Genomic DNA, 19297 nt, shown 5'->3' on the forward strand with positions numbered 1-19297 from the left:
CGAAATTATTAGCCAACGGACTGGGAATCACTCTCAAATCTAAAGAATGCTCTGAATTTAATTAAATCTCTTGAAATTTCCTCTTTACCACAGCTCATCTCGTTCTGGTGATGCCCCACATTATTCGCACCATCGATCTCAACTACAACTAGATATCCATGTCACGGCCTGTTTCTGTGGAGGATTTGATCAAGCAAAGCGAGGAGGCAGGGAAACCTCGTTTTCTTCTGAAGAAGCAGCGTCTACAATTGAAGAAAAAGACAGCTCCAGCGGTTTCAGTCCAGAAGAAAAGACGTATACAAAGCCAGTCTGAACCAGAAGCAGAACCCGAGGAGAAGAAAGCGAAGAAAGCACCAAAGTACAACTTTGACTGGGACGACGAGGATGACACGTCTGCCAATTATCTGCCGTTGGTGACCATCGAGCCCACTAGACCCTTAACTGAAGCTATACCTGAGAAACACTGGTCCCAGAAGGCTCTAGCAGATATGACAGCACGAGACTGGCGGATATTCAGAGACGACTACAACATATCGAGCAAGGGAAAAGACATTGACCTTCCTCTACGATTCTGGAACGAGGACTCAAGAATACCCGAGAATGTGTTGGATGTACTAGTCAACCACCTTAAGTACAAGGAACCCACGCCTATTCAGAGAGCTGCATTGCCACTTGTGCTAGGAAACAGGGATGTGGTGGGTGTGGCCGAAACAGGTTCTGGTAAAACGCTAGCGTTTGTGATCCCGCTTCTTCTGTACATCTTAAACATCGAGCCCGAGTACATGAAACACGAACACACCCAGGAAGCCAATAGCAACAAGACGCTAGGGCTTATTTTGGCTCCTACTCGAGAGCTTGCTCTTCAGATTGCCAAGGAAACACAGAAGTTTGCAGATCGCTTGAATCTTTCTGTTATTACGATAATCGGTGGACACAAGTACGAGGAGACCATTCATTCGCTTAGAAACGGTGTTCACATTGTGGTGGCCACGCCCGGTAGACTTGTTGACTCTCTCGAGCGTGGCATCATCAGCCTAGACAAGTGCTACCATGTAACTATGGACGAAGCAGACAAGATGATCGACATGGGCTTTGAAAAGTCACTCAACCAAATTCTCAAATACTTGCCAACAAGCGAACATCTACAGCAGAGCATTGATCTGAGGATTTTGAGAGTTCAGAAAAGAACTACTGTTATGTTCACTGCAACAATCACGCCGACTATTGAGAAAATGACGAAGAATTACTTGGTCGATCCCGGATTCCTCTTTATTGGCAACGCCAACGAGCTCGTGGACACCATCGACCAGCAATTCGAATACATGGGTCCAGCACTTTCGGACAAACAGGAGGTCGATGCTACCAGACTACAAAAGCTTGTCCAGTTGTTGGAGAAACACAAGAAGGGCCCCAACTTTTCTGTCATTATTTTCGCCAACTATAAACGAGTGGTTGAGCTGTTGGCCGAGGATTTGGCAGACAAAAACCTCAAAAACGTGGTCACCATCCACGGTTCGAAATCACAAGAGGCCAGAGAAACCGCAATAGAAAAGTTCCGTTCCAAGGCTGCCTCCATTCTCATAGCCACAGATGTTGCAGCCAGAGGTATCGATATTCCACACGTTTCGCTTGTGGTCAATTTTCAAATGAGCAACAAGTTCGAAGAGTACATTCACAGAATCGGTCGTACCGGCCGTGCAGGCGAGCATGGTGCCAGTTACACCTTCATTGATGACGGCGATAAGGATACTTTTATAGAGCTCAAGAAGTTCTTGAGCAGGGGCGGCAAGCGTGTGCCAGACTGGTTGAGAGAAGCAACAAGGTATCTCACTTCTGCTTAGTCCTCATCGCTACTGCCGTAACCCCCAAAATGCGATTGAGATGCTGATGTAGCCTGGACAGGTGAATCCAAATCAGGCTTTATGCTGGGTGCTCCATTGGATGCTCCATTGGAAGGTGGTGCGTTGGAGGTGTTTGCGTCGTTTCCACCGTTTGTTGAACTGTCGGTGCTATTGGGTTTTCCAGACTTTTGCAACCTTCCAAGTGCAGCCAATCTTGCGGTGCCTAGAAGCCTTCGAGAACTAGTAGGCTCCTCCTCCACTATCTCCTCCTCGTCCAGAACATCCTTTTCAGATGCAACAGGTTCCTCTTTGGGAGGCTTCTTCTTTGGAGGGGCTGAGTTTTCTTCTTCTTGGGCTCCTCCGCTAGCAACCGCTTTACCGTATCCAACGCCGCGTCATCGGCTGACCGCTTCGTCAGTTGCTGTGCGTTTGGATTTGGATCGTCGTTGGCCCACCTCACTGTCAAAGTATCATTACCATCCATAGTCTGCCCATCCATGGCCTCCTTGGCAAACTGAGCTTCCAGCTCGTATTTGAAGGAGATAAACGCACATGCTTTGCTCCTCAAAACACGTATCTTATCTATGGACCCGAACTCCCCGAACTGGTTGGCAAGAGTTTCCTCGATCTCATCGTTGACATGAAGACCCGCAGCATAGAGCGTTTTGTTGACCTTGTTGAACAGCCCGACACCACTCATGTTATCCTTGTAGTCAGCTGTTTTGTCCCTGCCAAAACAGTCCTGTGATGGTATTGCTGGATCTGTTGGAAGCGGTAGTCTATGCAAAAATTGGCAGGACTTTCCTTTATAACAGCAGCCACGGGCGAAAAACAAACAGAGGGGCAGTTTCCCATCCTTGGCCCTGGTGTATCCGGAGTCTTCCAGGATCTTGACTCGAGTCTTCAGTCGCTGAGTAACATTGGAAGACCGATCTCCACCGGCCCATTGGAGGTACCAGATATTGAAAGTGTGACCGGTTTGTGGCGGCTTGTCATCGTCCGGTATATCATCCGGATTGACCTGCACTCTGGCAGGACGGTCCATGTTGGAAACTGGAGGATGAGTAGTTGCAAGATGGTGATGCTCATCTCAATGCAGGTAACTACGCATCACCAGAGACATGGGTGACATAGGTGACAGACAGGGGGAATGTAAATGGGAAAAAGATAGAAATCTAGGGATTCGATGAAACGATGGAAATTTTGTTCGAGAAGACAAAGTCTTGGATTTGGCGTTGCGGTTCTGTGATGGTGGTACATGTGTAGATTGATAGGAGCGCCTCACGAACATAGGAAATGTCAAAAATGCATAATGAAATGGTCATTTCTTCCGTTGCTTGAGGAAGAAAAACAAAAGCTTTGAAGCAACGAATCGAAAAAATGATAGAAAAAAGCAACGATAAAAATGTCAAACTGAGGTGGAGGTTACTCGCCTATGGAACATTTGCAAGAGGCCTCCACAAAACCTAAAGCACTAACAAAAGCCAACTTCCAATTATCATTTATTTTTGTGGTTGATAATATTTCGGTGAGGTCTGGGGGTCTTCTTCCTGAAACGCTCACGTTCTCTCGAAATAGGAAACTTTTGCAACTACCGTTTGTGAAATCATCCTCACCAACCAACAATCCTACTCTCCTCACTACTCCTATTCCTCTTCCTTTGCTATCATTTTGCTACAACTTGCTATCACTTTGCTTACTTTAACTTAAATACAAATAACATCATTGCCATGGCGACCGCTCAGACTACAACCACAGCTTATACTAAGAGACTGCCTCGACTTGAAAAAAAGACCACGGAAACCAACCCTCCAGAAGACCAAAAGAAGTTATATCTTAGTTTCTCCATCAAAAATCACAAAAAAGAGCACCTGGGAATCAAAAACCTGAAAACTCCAAAGGGCACCTTTCAGCTGCTGCACCGTTTTCTGTCACAGAAGCTGACATCAAGACATATAGGAACCCCTGCGGCAAAACCCCAGAATGCCCCACAGAAGCCGCAAAGCAAGGAAACCCCTGAAAAGCTCTATATCCGAATTCCGTTGGAAAGAATGCTTCGGCTCAAGCGTTTGAGGGACTCATCCGAAGAAGTGTGAAGATACGATTTTGAAGAGGAGGACGCGACTACACTTGTTCCATCATTAAAGTTCAATTAAGCCCGGCTTATAAACATTTTTCTAGTACTCTTATTACAAGTTGAAAACGAAGGTGCAGCCCACAATAGCCATAACAGCGGCACCCTTCTTCCAGGAGGCCTGATCGAAAACAGCAGCGGCGCCGGAGTCGCCCGAAGAGCTGGAGTTGGAGCCACCGGAGCCCGAAGAAGAGCTGCCAGAGCCAGAGCCAGAGCCGGAGGAACCAGAGGCAGAAGAGCCAGACTTGGTACCAGAAGCAGAAGAGCCGGAGCCGGAGCCGGAAGCGGAAGCAGAGCCAGAGGCACCGGAACCACCAGCGCCACCGGAGCCAGAGGCAGAAGAGCCACCAGAAGAAGCAGAGCCACTCTCTTCAGAGTCAGACATGGTAGCAATGCCGCCAGCAGAGCCAGAAGCACCAGAAGCACCGGCAGCGCCAGAAGCGCCAGAGGCACCGGCAGCGCCAGAAGCGCCAGAGGCAGCAGCAGCGCCCGAGGCACCGGAGGCACCAGCAGCACCGGAGGTAGCAGAAGCACCGATGGCACCGGCACCAGAAGTCAAGGAGCCAGCGATGGCAGAAGCACCGGAAGCGCCAGCAGCACCGATACCAGAAGCACCGGAAGCGCCAGCGGCACCGGCACCAGAAGCACCAGAAGCAGCGGCACCTGGAGCACCAGCAATGGCAGAAATACCAGTAGCAGCAGCAGCGCCAGAAGCACCAGCACCGGAGGCACCGCCAACCAAAGACTCGGCGGCAGCAGTAGCCTGGGAGCCAATACCAGCAGCGCCAGAGGCAGCAAGAGTGTCGCCAGAAGCAGCAGCATCACCAACACCAGCACCACCAGAACCACCGGCACCACCAAGGCCAGAATCAGAACCAGCCTGACCGTTGGAGCCAGCACCCGCACCGAGGGAGGAGGCAGTAGGGGCGGGAGCGGCGCCCGCAGCATCGGAGATTTCGTAGTTGATAGCGTTCAAACCCATGGTTGTGGAGATGAAAAGTGGTGGGAAAACAGCCGCCTTATATAGTTTGTGCCTGGGAGTTTTGCAGCCATAAGAATGCAGTCTGCATATCGCACAGCCCACAGCCGCTCCAGCGTCTGCACTCGACGTCAGTTGATGGGGGGATTTAGGAGGTAAGATTTTGGTGCTAGCAGATTAAATCTGATAAGAATCTGCTATCACTTTTATCGAAAAACCACATCGAAAACCACATTTCGACTTTTCAAAACCCGCTGTTCTCAGTGTTTCCAGATCTCGCGCTCGATCTGTGCCCCTGGCGCAGGGGAACGCGCCAAAAAAAGATTGTCACATCCCGACGTTGCGAGTGCTAGGCTGTGTCGTTCGAGCCAGGAATCCCAGGGTTTTCGCGGTGATATTTTCCAAAAACGGCGCCAAATGTGCCAAAGCGACCAACCCAACTAGACAAAAAAGCGAATTCCTGGCGAGGGCATTTCTAGTCTTCGATGAATGTTTTTTTTGATAACCAAATACAAAATTCAAGCAAATGTAGTGCTTGCTCTCGCCGTCCTTCCGGCAGAGTGGGTCCGGCTTAGAACACAGCCAACGACGGTGTGTGGAGGCCGCGGATGCTGGATATTTGTGTTTTCGCTTTGAGGAGCAAGTGATGCAGGAGCACCACTGGGCCCATGGAGGATCCAGCAATCGACAAGGAGGCGCAGAGTTGTGATATTTGCAAATCGGATTGCCGGAGCCGTTTCTGGTTGGCCCATTGCGTCATAGAAGCCGGGGAGGGATCGCTGCGTCTCGGTTTGCAGCCACTTGCCATGGAAGGAAACCATGAGTTGCAGCCATTTCTTGCTTGGTCTCAGGCCATGACGGGGCAGTGTTGGAAAATCCCGAAAGTTATTTTTGTCACTATTCGATAAGCTATTAGGTTTTTGATGAACTATAATCGGCAAGTTCTTGACCTTGCAAACCTCTCCCTCTGATACATCTTCCAGACGGGTCAGCCGCTCGCTGTCACCGTGAATGTGGTGGCTTTCTGGCGACACGGTGGGTCTGGCTTTTTTCGGGCCTCGTCTCTCCTATTCTGTCAGCCTATTTACGCTTCCGCCGTGCTTAGCTTTCTAGACCGCGGTGGAATGGTGGCTGCGAATCGGCCTGATCGATACTTATACTTGGCGGAACCAGTAGCCTTGGCAGGCTGGTCTTTGAAGGTGATAAAATGGAGAAAGTGAAGGAATTTTGAGGTCAAAGTAAAGGCCAAAATAAAGGTAAAATGGAAAGTTGAGGATGCTACAAAGATATCAGGCTTTGACGTCTTGCGTACCACGGTATTTCTGTCTGCCGCGTTGGATGCAATGAGTATCTCACTGGCGCAGGATCCAGAGATGGATATAGATTGAGACCGTTGGTCACGAAAGTGTGGTGTTCCGATTTTGTGGATTGAACTTTAATGGATTTTGAAATTGAGCTCAAGGTCTGTATATCGCCAGTGTGAAGGTTAAATCGGCTGCAGCGCAATACTCGGGAATATCACTGAAATGGAAACCATGCCAGGCGTGTATTTTGCGTGTGGAGTTGAGCGAAATCCGGAGAAGCTGGGGATTCATGAAATTCACCGAACTACTCAGTTGAAACTCAAAAGCAAAATATGGGGAAATCGAAAATGTGAAAAGTCGAAAATGGCAAAAGTCGAAAATGTGAAAAATCGAAAGGTCCACCCAGCACCGCACTATGGCTTCACCAGAATGTACCCCACCATAATGTACCCCACCATAATGTACCCCATGCCGTGATCGCCAGACCGACGCGTAAGGGCAGAACCCATCCTACAAGTCTTCATATCAGTTCATTTTATTCATTTTCATATTAAGTGTCTGTCGTCACGTCTACAAGGACAAAAGGAAGGAACAGCCGACAAGAGCAGCAACGGCAGCGCTCTTCTTCCACGAGCCAGCAATGTCGAGGCCAGCAGCGGCACTGTCGCCAGAAGACGAGGAAGAGCCGCTGGAGGAAGACCCCGAAGTGGAGGCAGAGCCCGAGGCGGAACCCGAAGACGATCTGGAGGACGCCGAGGAAGAGCCAGAAGAAGCACCCGCCGAGCCCAGGGAAGCGACAGAAGAAGCGCCCGAAACGAAGGAGCTTGTCAAGGAGTTGAGCTCGGAATTAAGCGACGAGAGAGCGGTGGAGGCGCTCGAGGAACCAGACTTACCGGCAGTGGCGGCACCCAGAGCCACAGAGCCAGCACGCGAAGTGATCTGGTCCGCCTGGGAAACAGCGCCCGAGGTGACCGTGTCAAAAGCGCCCACAGCGCCAGAAGTGACAGTACCGAAAGCACCAACGGCACCAGAAGTCACGTCTGTAGCAAACTGGCCTCCTCTAGAAGTGACTTGTTCACCGATGGAGACGGCGTTGCCGGTGAGAGCAGTGGCGGCGCCCACGGCGCCCGAGGTGACGGTGTTGACGAGGCCTCCGATTCCAGAAACAATTTCAGCCATGGTATAAGATATAGATGGTTTGGTGGAGGGTGATGGCTGCGAATCGGGTTCTTATATACCCCAGCCGGGTCACCGCGGGGCGCGGTTGCTGCATGAGACACTTCTGCATGGGCGGCCCAAAGAAGGAAAATAGCCGGAGGGCTGTTGGATTTGATTTAAAAATAGAAGAGGTTGGGAGAGTCTTCGGGATGATGAGGTGAATTAGATGTGTGTTTTTCGTTCCATCAGCATCATCGTGGATTCAGTAAAACCGACTTTTTCGTTTCGCAGCCAAGACCAGGAACCAGGAGCAACTGTGCTGCGGTCGAGGACAATGGAGGAGTGAAGAAGAACCCACAATGGCGACAGGTATTGTGGAGACGACAGAAAACGAGGCGGTGGGCGTCCTTTTCTTGGATGGAAGAAACGTGATTTTGTCAAAATCGACCAACCTCGTACCTGGTTCTGCTACGATGCTCTTTGCACCTAGGGTCCAGAATAGGGGACTGCGCAGGGCTGAGAAAACGGATTTCAACACCACGGCGGCAGCATAGCCCAGACGAGAGCTGCTGCTATTTTGAGAACGGGACGCGATGGAGAAATGACGGTTTTGGAGGCAGTTTTCAATCCCAGGCCGTCTGGCCGTGGTGCCCGCTTTCCAGCGATCTGGAATGTGAATTTCCACTGGGCTGGCGCGGTGAAAATTCTGGAAAACCCGGAGCTGCAGGGCCCTCTACAGTTGGAAGCCGAAAGTCGAAAGTCAGAAGTCTACACTACAAATCGAAAATCTTCAACCCCGACTAGCCAATCCCCAGGTAACCAGCTCCTTGTTGTCCCACACGTCGAGGTACAGCGTTTATTCGGTGTGATCATGGTCTGGCTGTGCAGGTGAACATGAAAAAGTCACTGGAGCGTCCACCAGTGCAGGGCATGGTTGCTAATTATCGCAGTGGGTGCAATGCACAGAAGATGCAGAGAAACGTACGGAATTGGAATGGAGCCATACCGTCACGCCGGGCAGACTGTTGAAATTCATTGAAGGGGTTCTAGAGCCGGGGCCTGGGCTTGACAGCGGCATTGACAACCGAACATTGAACATTGTTTGGGTATTGTCTGGCACGGTGCAGCGGAGGCCGTGTTGCATTCTTGGGAGTGTGAAAAGGAGGTGAGGTTGAGCTGAATGGGGGGTTTTTTGGTGAAATGGGGATTGGTACAGCGGATTTGGCTGGAGATCGTCCGCCAGTGCTTTGATTGGTGCGTCGGTGAGTCCTCAGCATTCAGGAATCGCGTTCCTGGGCCTGAAGGGTTGATGACGATTTCTGAAAAAAAAAAAGGAAGTTTAAGATTTGCCGGCCTGAGCTGGTGAGGGTGAAACGGCTGAAAGGCGGTTTTGTGGTCACTGAGGCTGCGCTGGAGGCTGGAGGCCAAGCCGTCGCTAGTAGGTGGCTAAGCTGTGAGCGAAGGATCGAGGCAGGTTCATCTGGCAGCATTTATTTGCCATGAAAGCTGGACTTTTAAGGCAGTGTTTTGGCTCTAGATCAGACTTGAGTATTTAATTTGAAGCCGTTTTCACATTGCATTGCAGATGGTTGAAGATGCGTACTCAAGGCCCAGCGTCTTGAGATACTCAATTTTCGCAGCAATTGCTAATTTGTCACTCGCCTTATTTCGTCACTTACCTTAGCACAAACCTAGATATTCAATCCAGCTGCAAGCCACTGAACACTAAAAATAAAAAAACCGAAGCAAATTCTTGTCAGAAGTAGAGTAAATTGTCGAACCAACGCTATCTCCAGCATCACCACGATAAAGAATAGTCGACACTGCAAGCGAGCATCTGTCCCTACAGCTTTAGCCAGGTTATTCCAAATAGTTTTTTTAAACGTAATGGCCTCTCCGAAGCATCTAATAGCTAACTTCAAAGAAATCGTTCCCGGAGCGTCACAGCTTAGCTCCCCCACTTGTGCCTCACCTACGGCAGGATCTCGTTCCTGCGACCCCACCAAATAAGCTTCCTACCGAGATGATCTTCAATGCCACAGACGCACGGTCTTTTTGAAAACCACCACTAATAAATTCATCAAATAATTCCCTCTCTTTGTCCATAAACCCACTTTTCACTCTTATCATTATCGTTCGATAGGTGCAGCCGCAGCAACCGTTGAGTGGAGAATTCTTAAGTCCTGAAAGGCTCCAGGATATAAGCAGGAGGGGACCTCAACTGATGCTCCCGCGCCGTCCTGGAGCGCCGCCATTTAGGTCCAAGAGGGGAAGAAATACGACAGCCGGATCGAGAGCAAAGTCCAATTTTCAGGAATTTTTCCAAGCGGCAGTGGTCCAGAATCGTTGTCTGTGCCTGCTGCAGAGCCATCGGAAAAATCGGAGTTCGTCCGTTGTTTTGAAAAGTATTTAAAAAGTATATAAGCAGTAGCGCCCCGTCAGGGGTCCAAATGTCTAGCCAGTCCTTACTTCAAAACCTTCTACTTTTCAAGTATATTTTTATCTCTTAACTGGTTCCGAGGACAGCCGTGCAAGGGACGAATGGAAGCTACTGAGGAGAAGCCATTCACCTCACCTGGCTCGCACTGCCTTACACTACAATGACTCCCCCTCCGTAAATTCGGACCGTTGCAGCAACACCGCCCTAATAGCGCCAAGCCAACGGTCTCCTACGGGACCTACCAAAAACGCAATTTCTGAGGCCAGCCGCTCAATCGGATTATAGTCTTCCGCTGATGCAATTCTTACAATTTACCAACGATCAGTTTGTTGAAATTAATCCACTTTGCTCGTTGAATGCGCTGCCAGAGGGACGACTCCGATGGAGATATGCGGACATCGATGCTTGGCGATTCGCTTGCGCTGAGGGGCCGAAGTAGGCAGTGGGGGAGAATGAGAGCTCTGGACGCTAGGCGGTACTCTTTTTCTGGGTCCCAAGCCACTCTAAATCGGCCCACCCAGATTTGGCAAGACCATCGTCGATGAAAAAAATGAGAAATAGCGATTTGCAGAACAATAAGAAAAAAAAAATAAGAATGACGAGTTTTAAAAGATCACCGCTATCGATTGTCTCGATGATGGCTATTGTGCGAGATTAGGCGAGCCAGCCGCAGGGACCGCAAACAGGAATCTTTACGATTCTCCCGCTGACGAGGCCTCCATCTGCGAATAAAGAGTAATTTGAAATATGAAGAAAATAGAAGAAAAACAAAAAAGGAAAGATGAAGAATTCGTGACATCACCAGACTCATCACTCGCCGAATCAAAAAACACTATCTAATCCAATGCCGGTCGCGGTATGCCACGAATAATGGCTGCAAACTCGATACGGCGTTCTTGGCCCCGTTGGGAAATAACTAACTTTCGGAATCTGCACCTCTGCTCCGGCGGGTGAATCCTCCAGCAAATGGCTTACTATAAAGCCAGCCGTTGTGCCTGGCACTTTTCATCCACCATGTTGGAAAACACTACCGAGGTTGCCTCGGTTGCCTCGAACGAAAAGAAGAACTACGTCTCCACAGAGTCCATAGGAAGCTCGCCCGAGGAGGACTTCTCAGATATCGACGAGCAGAAGTTGCGCCGCAGAATCGACTACCGAATTCTCCCGCTTTTTTCGGTATTGTACTTGCTTAGTTTCTTGGACAGAACGAATATCGGAAATGCCAAAATCGAAGGGCTCCCGGAGGACTTGGGGCTCGTGGGCAACCAGTTCAACATGGCCTTATTGATATTCTTTGTCTTTTACGCTGTTTTGGAGGTGCCTTCCAATATCATTTTGCACCGTGTGAAGCCTAACATCTACATCCCTACGACCATGGTGCTCTGGTCGATCGTCATGACCTTGATGGGAACCGTGAAGAACTACGACCAGCTCTTGGCCACCAGAGCGCTTTTGGGTATTTTTGAGGCGCCACTCTACCCAGGTATTTCCTACCTTTTGTCGATGTACTACTCCAAAAAAGAGATTCTCGTCAGACAGGCCATTTTCTTCAGCGCTGCTACTTCCGCTGGTGCGTTTTCTGGTCTTTTGGCTGCGGCTATTGCTCAGATGGACGGAGTAGGAGGCTACGAGGGATGGAGATGGATTTTCATTCTCGAAGGTTTGCTTACTTTCGTTGTGGGTGTTGGTTCCTACTGGTGCTTTCCTTCTTACCCCAAGGACTGCAAGTTCCTCTCTGAAAAGGAACGCCGTTTCATTGTTCACAAAGTCAAATACTCCACCAACGCCGACACCAACAAAATCACTGGTGACGAGGCTCCAGTGCCTACTTTGGCTGAAGACGATTCCCGTGATAAATCTTACATTTGGGCTGCTTTCAAGGACTGGCAGGTCTGGTGCCAGCTTTTGATCATCTACGGTATCAACGTTCCACTTAACGCTGTGGCTCTTTTTGGTCCTACTATTATCTTCAGTTTGGGCTACAGCACCACCGAATCTCAGCTTTTGGCGGTTCCGCCCTACGTTGTTGCATCCATTTGGTGTGTGATCCAGGCCTACATTTCTGGCAGAATGGGTGTGAGATCCCCATTCATGCTTTTCGATTTCGTTTGCATTGCTATTGGATTTGCAGTGTGTTTGGGAAGCGATCCAGTCAGCAAACCCGGTGCCGTTTACGCTGGCGTTTACCCTATCGCTATCGGATGTGCTGGTTTGCCGCTTTGTGTGATTTGGCTTGCCAACAATTTGTCAGGTTCCTACAAAAGAGCAATTGGCATTGCTTTACAGATCGGTCTCGGAAACTTCAGTGGTGTCATTGCTTCGAACTTGTACAGAGCACAGGACTCGCCTTACTACAAGTTAGGTCATGGATTGGGTGTGGGATTTGCAGGTATGGGTCTTCTTTTGACCTCTGGCGTGGCTGCAAGATACTGGTATGTTAACAAAAAGAGAAAGAGGGAGATTGCAGAGGGCAAATACGACCAACTTACTCCAGAGGAACTCATGAAGATGGGTGACAAGAGCCCGTACTTTATTTATCGGTTTTAGCTGGTCTACCGATAGCCGGGTGTGTTGGATATACGGTAGGTAAGAGGATTGACGTAATGCGTAAATCTTGTCGTGGAGAATAGTATAAAATTTCGCCTTGGATCCACGAAGTGAATGAAAAAGTCTATCGCCAGTCACAAAGTCGCCCCGTGATAGGGTCCTTTTCTTTTTGTAGTTTTGTGGATCATCAAGTTTTGTAGATTATCATCAACTGGCTGCGAAAGGCAGTTACCGCTATCTATCGCAAACCAAAACACCCCCTACACATTTCGACCCACCATATCAACAAAAACTCCAAACGAATCCTCAAATCTTTAATTTTGAAAGCAAACCCTCCCCTACTTATATCCCGCTCATGGAATTCTCATAACCGTTTCTTCAAATCAGCCGATGGGGGACCGCGACGACCTCCCGCATCAGGAAAGCGCCTTCGCTTCGGGGTACCGCATCTAGCGCAGTGCCTTATCTGAAAGTATAAATACCCCAGAGTGCCCCAGCTTTTTTTTTTCCTTCCAGTAACAATGTGCTGCTCCACTAAACAAACCACTGCTCCTGTCAGAAACGAAACCGCCGCCAAGCTGGAGACCCCAAAGAAGGGATGCTGTGGTGCTTCTTGCAAATGCGGTTCCTCCTGTCAGTGTACCTCTTGCAACACCACCAAGCTTTAAGACACCAAGGTTTCAGGAGATAGATAGTTGAGAGAAACGACTGAGCGGAACGCTTTAGCCCCAATCATTAAAGGTATATTATAGGGAATTTGTGGTACGGGCCGGCTACCTAACGCCACGAACAGAATACACAAACCGGTTAGAGAATGTTGTAGAAGTGAATCGAATGATTTCTTACGTTTAAGTTTATTGAGGGTGAAGGCAATTATTGAAAATTATGTGAATAATGAGTTTGAGCTTCCATAGGCTACTCGCTTCACTGCTGCAGTGTATGAGTTGAGGACTACTATATAAGCATGCTCAGGCGTATCATTAGTATCTTTGGTGTCACACTAGGACATGAGTTCCTCGCTTTGTAAATTGAGAGGACATGGATTAGGCTTACTTGGACCATTAAAATGAATCTCTTGATCCCCTTTACATTGTCAGGTAATTTGCTAAATGATGCATATCTCTTATCGTTCAGATACCGTAAATTACCTGACAGTGACCTTGTCAATCCCTTCCATACTCGTAAAAGTAAAGAAATCGAGAGACGCAGTAAGCTAAGTTAAAGGTCCGGGAAGCATTGTAGGAGTTCCCAAGCGTGTTCCTAGGCGAATTCCCTGGTTAACTGGATGTTCACCTATACTTGTTTTGGAAAGTGGTTTGGTGATCAATTGGATGACCATGCTTTCATGCTTTTCCGCTGAATTTACTAGAGATGCTACTTCGAGCTAATCAAGTCTTTTTATGTGTGCCTAGTGTGGTACTGCTACCACTGGGTGTGCATTTGGTAGCCATCTTAACCAAATCGACCATGTATAGGCGACCTAACCTATTGTTGAAACCTGTAATGAATAGTTTCACCGAAACCTCCCTATTATGCATCAAAAATAACCGTTGTGGACGTTTTGCACCCAAAACGGTCTGCCTCAACCAATACTAACCTTTGGCATATTCCATCAATTTACGAAGGTCCCACGTATAACTATAGCAGTTCAAAACCTTCTCTCATTGGCTCCGTAGAGAAGCCACATTTTACTGGGGTTTCGGCAATCCGACGGAAAAGTCAAGTAAATGTAGCCAATCTGGGCTGTTCCTCGGTTGCGAGCTCACCGTGAACAAGTTTAGCCGAATGTTTAATTCTCGTGTATACCCTTAAAAATTGGCATGTACGGTTCTTTGGCCTGCCTAATATTATCCCGAGATTCCTCTTATTTTCCAGGCCGTGTGAATTCAGCTTCATCCATCACCATCTCTACTCCGCCTGGTTTCACTACGAGTCTTATGTGCCACACACGACTTCTCATAGCCAATAACAGCCCCCGCATCTATTGAGTAAGCGTGGGGATGCGTGCGGCTACATGCAGCGTTATCTTCATGTGAGTTCTTCACCCCGCACTACAACCGGTAGCCCGGAGCCAGTCAGCAGACAAAAGTTACAAATGGTATTCTGAATTTCATGCATTATTCACGTCAACATAAATGATGGCTTACTTACGTGGAGAGAGCTCCAAGGCCTCCTTCTTGATGGCAGCACCAAGGTCTGGGTGCACCTTGGAGAACATCTCGAAGACACGGTCCTGGATTGGAGCGTCAGCAGCAGAAACGTGGACAGCGACATTGTGAGCCAAGTTCTTTTGCTGGTTAGGGTACTTGGCAAGGGTGTGGTACAAAGCAGTAGCCTGGGTGTACTCACCGTCAGTAGCCTTCCAGTGGAATGGGCATGCGGCACCGGTCCACACCTCCTGGTCCTGCTGTTGGCTGAACTCACGGAACTCAATTGGCTCCGAGGTGGCAATGTAGTTAGGCTTGGAGCCCAAATTACCGTTCACGGTCATGGAACCGTCTCTCATGTGAGGGTTGTAGACAGCACCAGTGACTGGGCAGTTAACTGGGATCTGAGTGTAGTTAACACCCAATCTGTGTCTGTGGGTGTCTGGGTAAGAGAACAATCTCGACTGCAAGACTGGGTCAGCAGATGGCTCCTGGTATGGAACAGAGTGGGATGGGGAGAAAGCAGCCTGCTCAACCTCAGCAAAGTAGTTCTTTGGGTTCTCGTTCAAGGTCAACTTACCGAATCTTCTCATTGGGTAGTCCTTGTGTGGCCAGACCTTGGTCAAGTCAAAGACAGAGAATGGAGCCTTCTTGGCCTCCTCGGCAGTCATAGTCTGGATGTAAGCAGTCCAGGATGGGAAGTTACCCTTGGCAATGTTAACGAACAAGTCCTCCTGAGCGTGGTCTGGGTTGGCACCAGAAAGATGGCCAGCCTCCTCGTTAGTCAAACCCTTGTTACCCTGGTCAGAGATCAAGTGAACCTGGACGTACTTCCAGTCACCGTTCTTAGTAGACCACTTGTAGGTGTGGCCGGAGTAACCGTTCATCTCTCTGTAAGAGGCTGGGGTACCACGGTCAGAGAACAAAATCACAACCTGGTGGATGGACTCAGGATTGCTGGTCAAGTAGTCCCAGAACATGTTGGCGTCCTTCAAGTGAGTCTCTGGGTTTCTCTTCTGGGTGTGGATGAAGTGGGGGAACTTAGATGGGTCTCTGATGAAGAAAACTGGGGTGTTGTTGTAAACCCAGTCCAAGTTACCCTCCTCAGTGTAGAACTTGGTGGAGAAACCTCTTGGGTCTCTGGCAGCATCAGCAGAACCGGACTCACCACCGACGGTGGAGAATCTGGTGAAGGTTCTGGTCTTCTTACCAATGGTGTCAAACATCTTGGAAGAACAGATGTCAGTGATGTCGTCAGTCACCTCAAAGACACCGTAGGCACCGGAACCCTTGGCGTGGACAACTCTCTCTGGAATTCTCTCTCTGTCAAAGTGGGCAAGAGAGTCGATAAGGTTGAAGTCTTGCAAAAGCAAAGGACCGTGCTGGCCGACCCTCTGGGTGGCGAAAGGTTCAGGGATTGGGCAACCGTTGGAGTTGGTGTAAACAGGGGCCATTTTTGTCGATCAAGAAAAAAGTGGATATGGGCACCCCAATTGCGGATTTCCCCGGCCTTATATACCGTGGACCCTGAGACATGGGGGAGTACCATTGCGGCCGCAGCCGTGGGATATCTGTGTACTGCATGTAGAGACAGTACCCTCAGCAAAGAGCCACGGCCCAAGCCAGACTGGGGTATGTTAGTAAGCGCGCCGCAGCCAATGGGGTTCCTTCTTTTTATAAGACATGTGGGAGGGGCATGACGGAGGGCTAGATGGACGAGGTTTGGTGCAATTGGTTTAGGAGAAAAAAGTGTCGCCGAAAGTGATGCCGCTGATCACAGTGGTGTTTTCAGAATTTTTCTAGCGGGTTTGGGTGGCGAGATAGCTCGACGTTCACCGAGCTGAAGCCGCGGCACGTCAAGCCAGAAGTCGCAGCGATATGTCCGATCCCCTCATGAGGAGACCAGAGAAGGGATCGCTCTACAACGACAATTAAAGGAGAGTGGTTTAAAAAAAAAGATTTGGTTAAGTGGATTTGAATTGAACAGTAGTCGTTTTCTCTGAAGTCGTAGTCTTCGACATGTGTTCTGAAGGTGTGGAAATTTGCCAACCACATGTGGGCTTGTGGCTTCCGGGGTACCGAGTGTTTCGAGGCGAGACTCGAGGCCTTGACAAACCAGACCTTCATGACGTAAATGTGGCCTTTCAAGCCAGATCAGGTTTGTTTACCAATAGGAGTCGGGTTTTTTGGACAGAGGAGTTGACGTAAAGCGTGCTTTCAAATGGTTGCAAAATGGGGTGATCTAGGGGACAAGTCTAGAGGAGTCTTACATAATGATCAATAAAAAAAAAAAAAAACGTAGAAAGAGAGAGGCATTTCTAATTGATTTTCGTCTCGATCTACGTCCCTGGCTTTTGGCCCCAAAGCAAATCCATAGGAGATGTTTTTCAAATTGTGGAGTAGCCTTGGCGAATCACAGAAGCGGAATTGTCAGCTACAAGGGCTCCTAGACGAGCTCCTAAACTGTAGAGCGTCCACCAAGGTTGATGTATTGTTGGACGTTTTTCCATTGTCTGTCCACCGTGTTGGAGCCCCGGAACGCTGCCTTTTTTGGGTCCTGAGCAAGAATCTCCCAACGAGGCAAACAAAATGAAAAATTCTCTATTGCCCTTTTTGCACGTTTTGCATGAGCCACGCCGCCATGTTCCCGTCAACAAATTCCCAATATCTTGATTTTAAGCTTTGGTGTGTTGCTGCTTTGCCATTATCTGCCTGATGGCTGCAAACGATTCTGGATTTTATGCGATGCCTCAGCAAACGTACTACTTGCTCAACGCATGGCTCTAGAAAAAACGGCTTCACGTCATCGAACGATATGCTGCGCGGGCGGGCGTGACTTGGAAAGCAAATGAAAAATTGATGATGGAATTTGTGGAAAATTGGCCAGATCGATGCGTGCGGCGAGACGGTATCTATCTGTCAGCGGGTCTGGATTGCCTCATTTGTAATATCTCATATTGGCTGGTGTCTAGTTTTTCCGGTTGAAGCTTTTTCGGTGCATCGATCTGACAGGAGAGATTTGAGCAAAGATACAAAAAGCGCCGGTTTCTGGGTTTTGAGTTTAAGGTATTTGGCAAGCGGGCTTTTCCGTAGAGGTTTTAGATTTTTTGCATGGCAAACGGAACCTTGCTCTCGGGCTCGGACTTTCCCGAAACATTAGTGTGTGAAGAATGGGGTATTTCCGACTCCGAGCGGTGAAGGCTGAGACAAGAATTTCTATTTCTTGATAAGGTTCCTTGCAGGTGTTTAGTGGCGAACACGCTTAAGCTATCTCATACCTTGTGACACAACCTTCTTAAAGCACACTTCCATATCGCATCCATTAGACTCATGCATTAATGTAAGACCACCTAGTGGCCAGCGGCCATTTATATACCCTGTTGCTTCAATTTCTCCATCAACTTCATCTCAACTGCTCTCTCCACGCCTTGAAGTCTTCCGTCAAGAGCTCACCGTTTCTCAACCTCTTGTTCTCGTCACCCATACACTCATTCAACGAAAACGTCCTCGAGCCCGGATCGTAAATAATCTTGTATGCCTTCAGCTCATCATTAGCATCCACACTTTGCGTGAGCCACTCCAATACAGCACCGTACCATTTGAGCGCATCAACACAGTGGAACTTCTGCACCGTTCCTCTTGGGTACTCACTGTTCTTGATCAACAAAGGAATTTCTTCGGTATTGTAAACTTCCACGTTTTTCAAAAGGTGCTTCTGGTCACGGAATCCATACACTATCTTGGGAATGCCAAGCAAGAAGCACTGTGCCCATGTTCTGAAAAGCTTGCGTTCGAAGTTCACGGCTTTGTGCGGCAGATCCACCATTGCCGATGTCTTCAACTCCACGTAATGCTTGACAGTTTCATTTTTGCCGTCCTCTTCGGTTGGAACGTAGTCCCAGACACAATCGACTTCTCCAGCTAAAAGCGTCTTCACCTTGCCGATTCCTGAACGAACAACACTGATATACTGCTCGTAGTTGTTCACCGCCTTCTTACCACGCTTTTCGATCATTGCACGTGAACACTGAGCCCATGGTTTGGGCAATGTCGCAAGTGCCTCAAACTTGTATCCACTGTATTCGCATGTCTCGTTGTACTTTGCCTTTTCAGGATCAGACGCAGTTAGCTGTTCCTTCTCTGCATCTCTCTGCTTGATCTCGTAATCGGTATCGGCCTTGATAAAAAGCTGACCATCGTAGCCGATGACGTATAAATGAACGGGTGTTTTCGTGTCGTACGGAAGAGTCAAGAGCTTGGTCATTATGCCTCTGAAAGTGATAATATCGACTTTGGTCTTCTTTCCGGTCTGCTGCTCGTGCTGCTTGATCGCCGTGAGCAATGGGGCAAAATCAGCAACATTCTGCTCTTCAGGAATCTTCTTAAATTTGTTCACGCCATCTCCGAGATTGAAGTTTCTGTCGACGTATGAATCTGGAAAGTAGTAGTATGAGAGAGCCTCCTCCTTAGCCACGGTATCGTCCGTCTGCCATTGGCCGTCGATATCCCTTGAATACAGGAAAAGCTCTTTGGGAAACTTGAGCGACGATGTATCGGCACGTGTGTCGAGTTTGAACGTCTTGATCATGAGTAGTTTCTATGCGATGATGTTCGCACATACATCAACAGGACATAATCAGGGACCACTTTGATCCACTACCCCAGTAACTTGATTGCATACCCATTTAAAATTTGTATCCCTTTATCTGGTCAATCTGAAGTTGGAATTCATTTCTGATATCTGTGA

The 19297-nt window shown here is 48.7% G+C and overlaps 7 protein-coding genes across 7 annotated transcripts; 2 read left to right on the forward strand and 5 right to left on the reverse strand. All coding sequences in view use genetic code 12, as the record gives it.

The window, feature by feature from the left end:
• Positions 1 to 158: 158 nt before the first annotated feature.
• CXQ87_004741 (mRNA splicing protein) lies at positions 159 to 1841 on the forward strand (the record flags this gene model as incomplete). Its single annotated transcript, XM_025483177.1, has 1 exon — positions 159 to 1841. One exon carries the CDS (start codon positions 159 to 161, stop codon positions 1839 to 1841), a length of 1683 nt encoding a protein of 560 aa, XP_025337390.1.
• Positions 1842 to 1913: 72 nt separating this feature from the next.
• Positions 1914 to 2886, reverse strand: CXQ87_004742 (uncharacterized protein; the record flags this gene model as incomplete). The annotated part of the gene is made up of 3 exons (XM_025483178.1): positions 1914 to 1944; positions 2037 to 2204; positions 2249 to 2886. 3 exons carry the CDS (start codon positions 2884 to 2886, stop codon positions 1914 to 1916), a joined length of 837 nt encoding a protein of 278 aa, XP_025337391.1.
• Positions 2887 to 4030: 1144 nt separating this feature from the next.
• On the reverse strand, positions 4031 to 4957 carry CXQ87_004743 (uncharacterized protein; the record flags this gene model as incomplete). The annotated part of the gene is made up of 1 exon (XM_025483179.1): positions 4031 to 4957. The coding sequence occupies one exon, from the start codon at positions 4955 to 4957 to the stop codon at positions 4031 to 4033; it is 927 nt and encodes a 308-aa protein (XP_025337392.1).
• A 1871-nt stretch (positions 4958 to 6828) lies between these two features.
• Positions 6829 to 7437, reverse strand: CXQ87_004744 (uncharacterized protein; the record flags this gene model as incomplete). The annotated part of the gene is made up of 1 exon (XM_025483180.1): positions 6829 to 7437. One exon carries the CDS (start codon positions 7435 to 7437, stop codon positions 6829 to 6831), a length of 609 nt encoding a protein of 202 aa, XP_025337393.1.
• Positions 7438 to 10870: 3433 nt separating this feature from the next.
• Positions 10871 to 12403, forward strand: CXQ87_004745 (uncharacterized protein; the record flags this gene model as incomplete). The annotated part of the gene is made up of 1 exon (XM_025483181.1): positions 10871 to 12403. One exon carries the CDS (start codon positions 10871 to 10873, stop codon positions 12401 to 12403), a length of 1533 nt encoding a protein of 510 aa, XP_025337394.1.
• A 2143-nt stretch (positions 12404 to 14546) lies between these two features.
• Positions 14547 to 16004, reverse strand: CAT1 (catalase A; the record flags this gene model as incomplete). The annotated part of the gene is made up of 1 exon (XM_025483182.1): positions 14547 to 16004. The coding sequence occupies one exon, from the start codon at positions 16002 to 16004 to the stop codon at positions 14547 to 14549; it is 1458 nt and encodes a 485-aa protein (XP_025337395.1).
• A 1949-nt stretch (positions 16005 to 17953) lies between these two features.
• CXQ87_004747 (decapping nuclease) lies at positions 17954 to 19138 on the reverse strand (the record flags this gene model as incomplete). The annotated part of the gene is made up of 1 exon (XM_025483183.1): positions 17954 to 19138. One exon carries the CDS (start codon positions 19136 to 19138, stop codon positions 17954 to 17956), a length of 1185 nt encoding a protein of 394 aa, XP_025337396.1.
• Positions 19139 to 19297: the final 159 nt, after the last annotated feature.

This window comes from Candidozyma duobushaemuli, assembly GCF_002926085.2.
Source record: "Candidozyma duobushaemuli strain B09383 chromosome Unknown F_B09383, whole genome shotgun sequence".
Classification (NCBI taxonomy): domain Eukaryota; kingdom Fungi; phylum Ascomycota; class Pichiomycetes; order Serinales; family Metschnikowiaceae; genus Candidozyma; species Candidozyma duobushaemuli.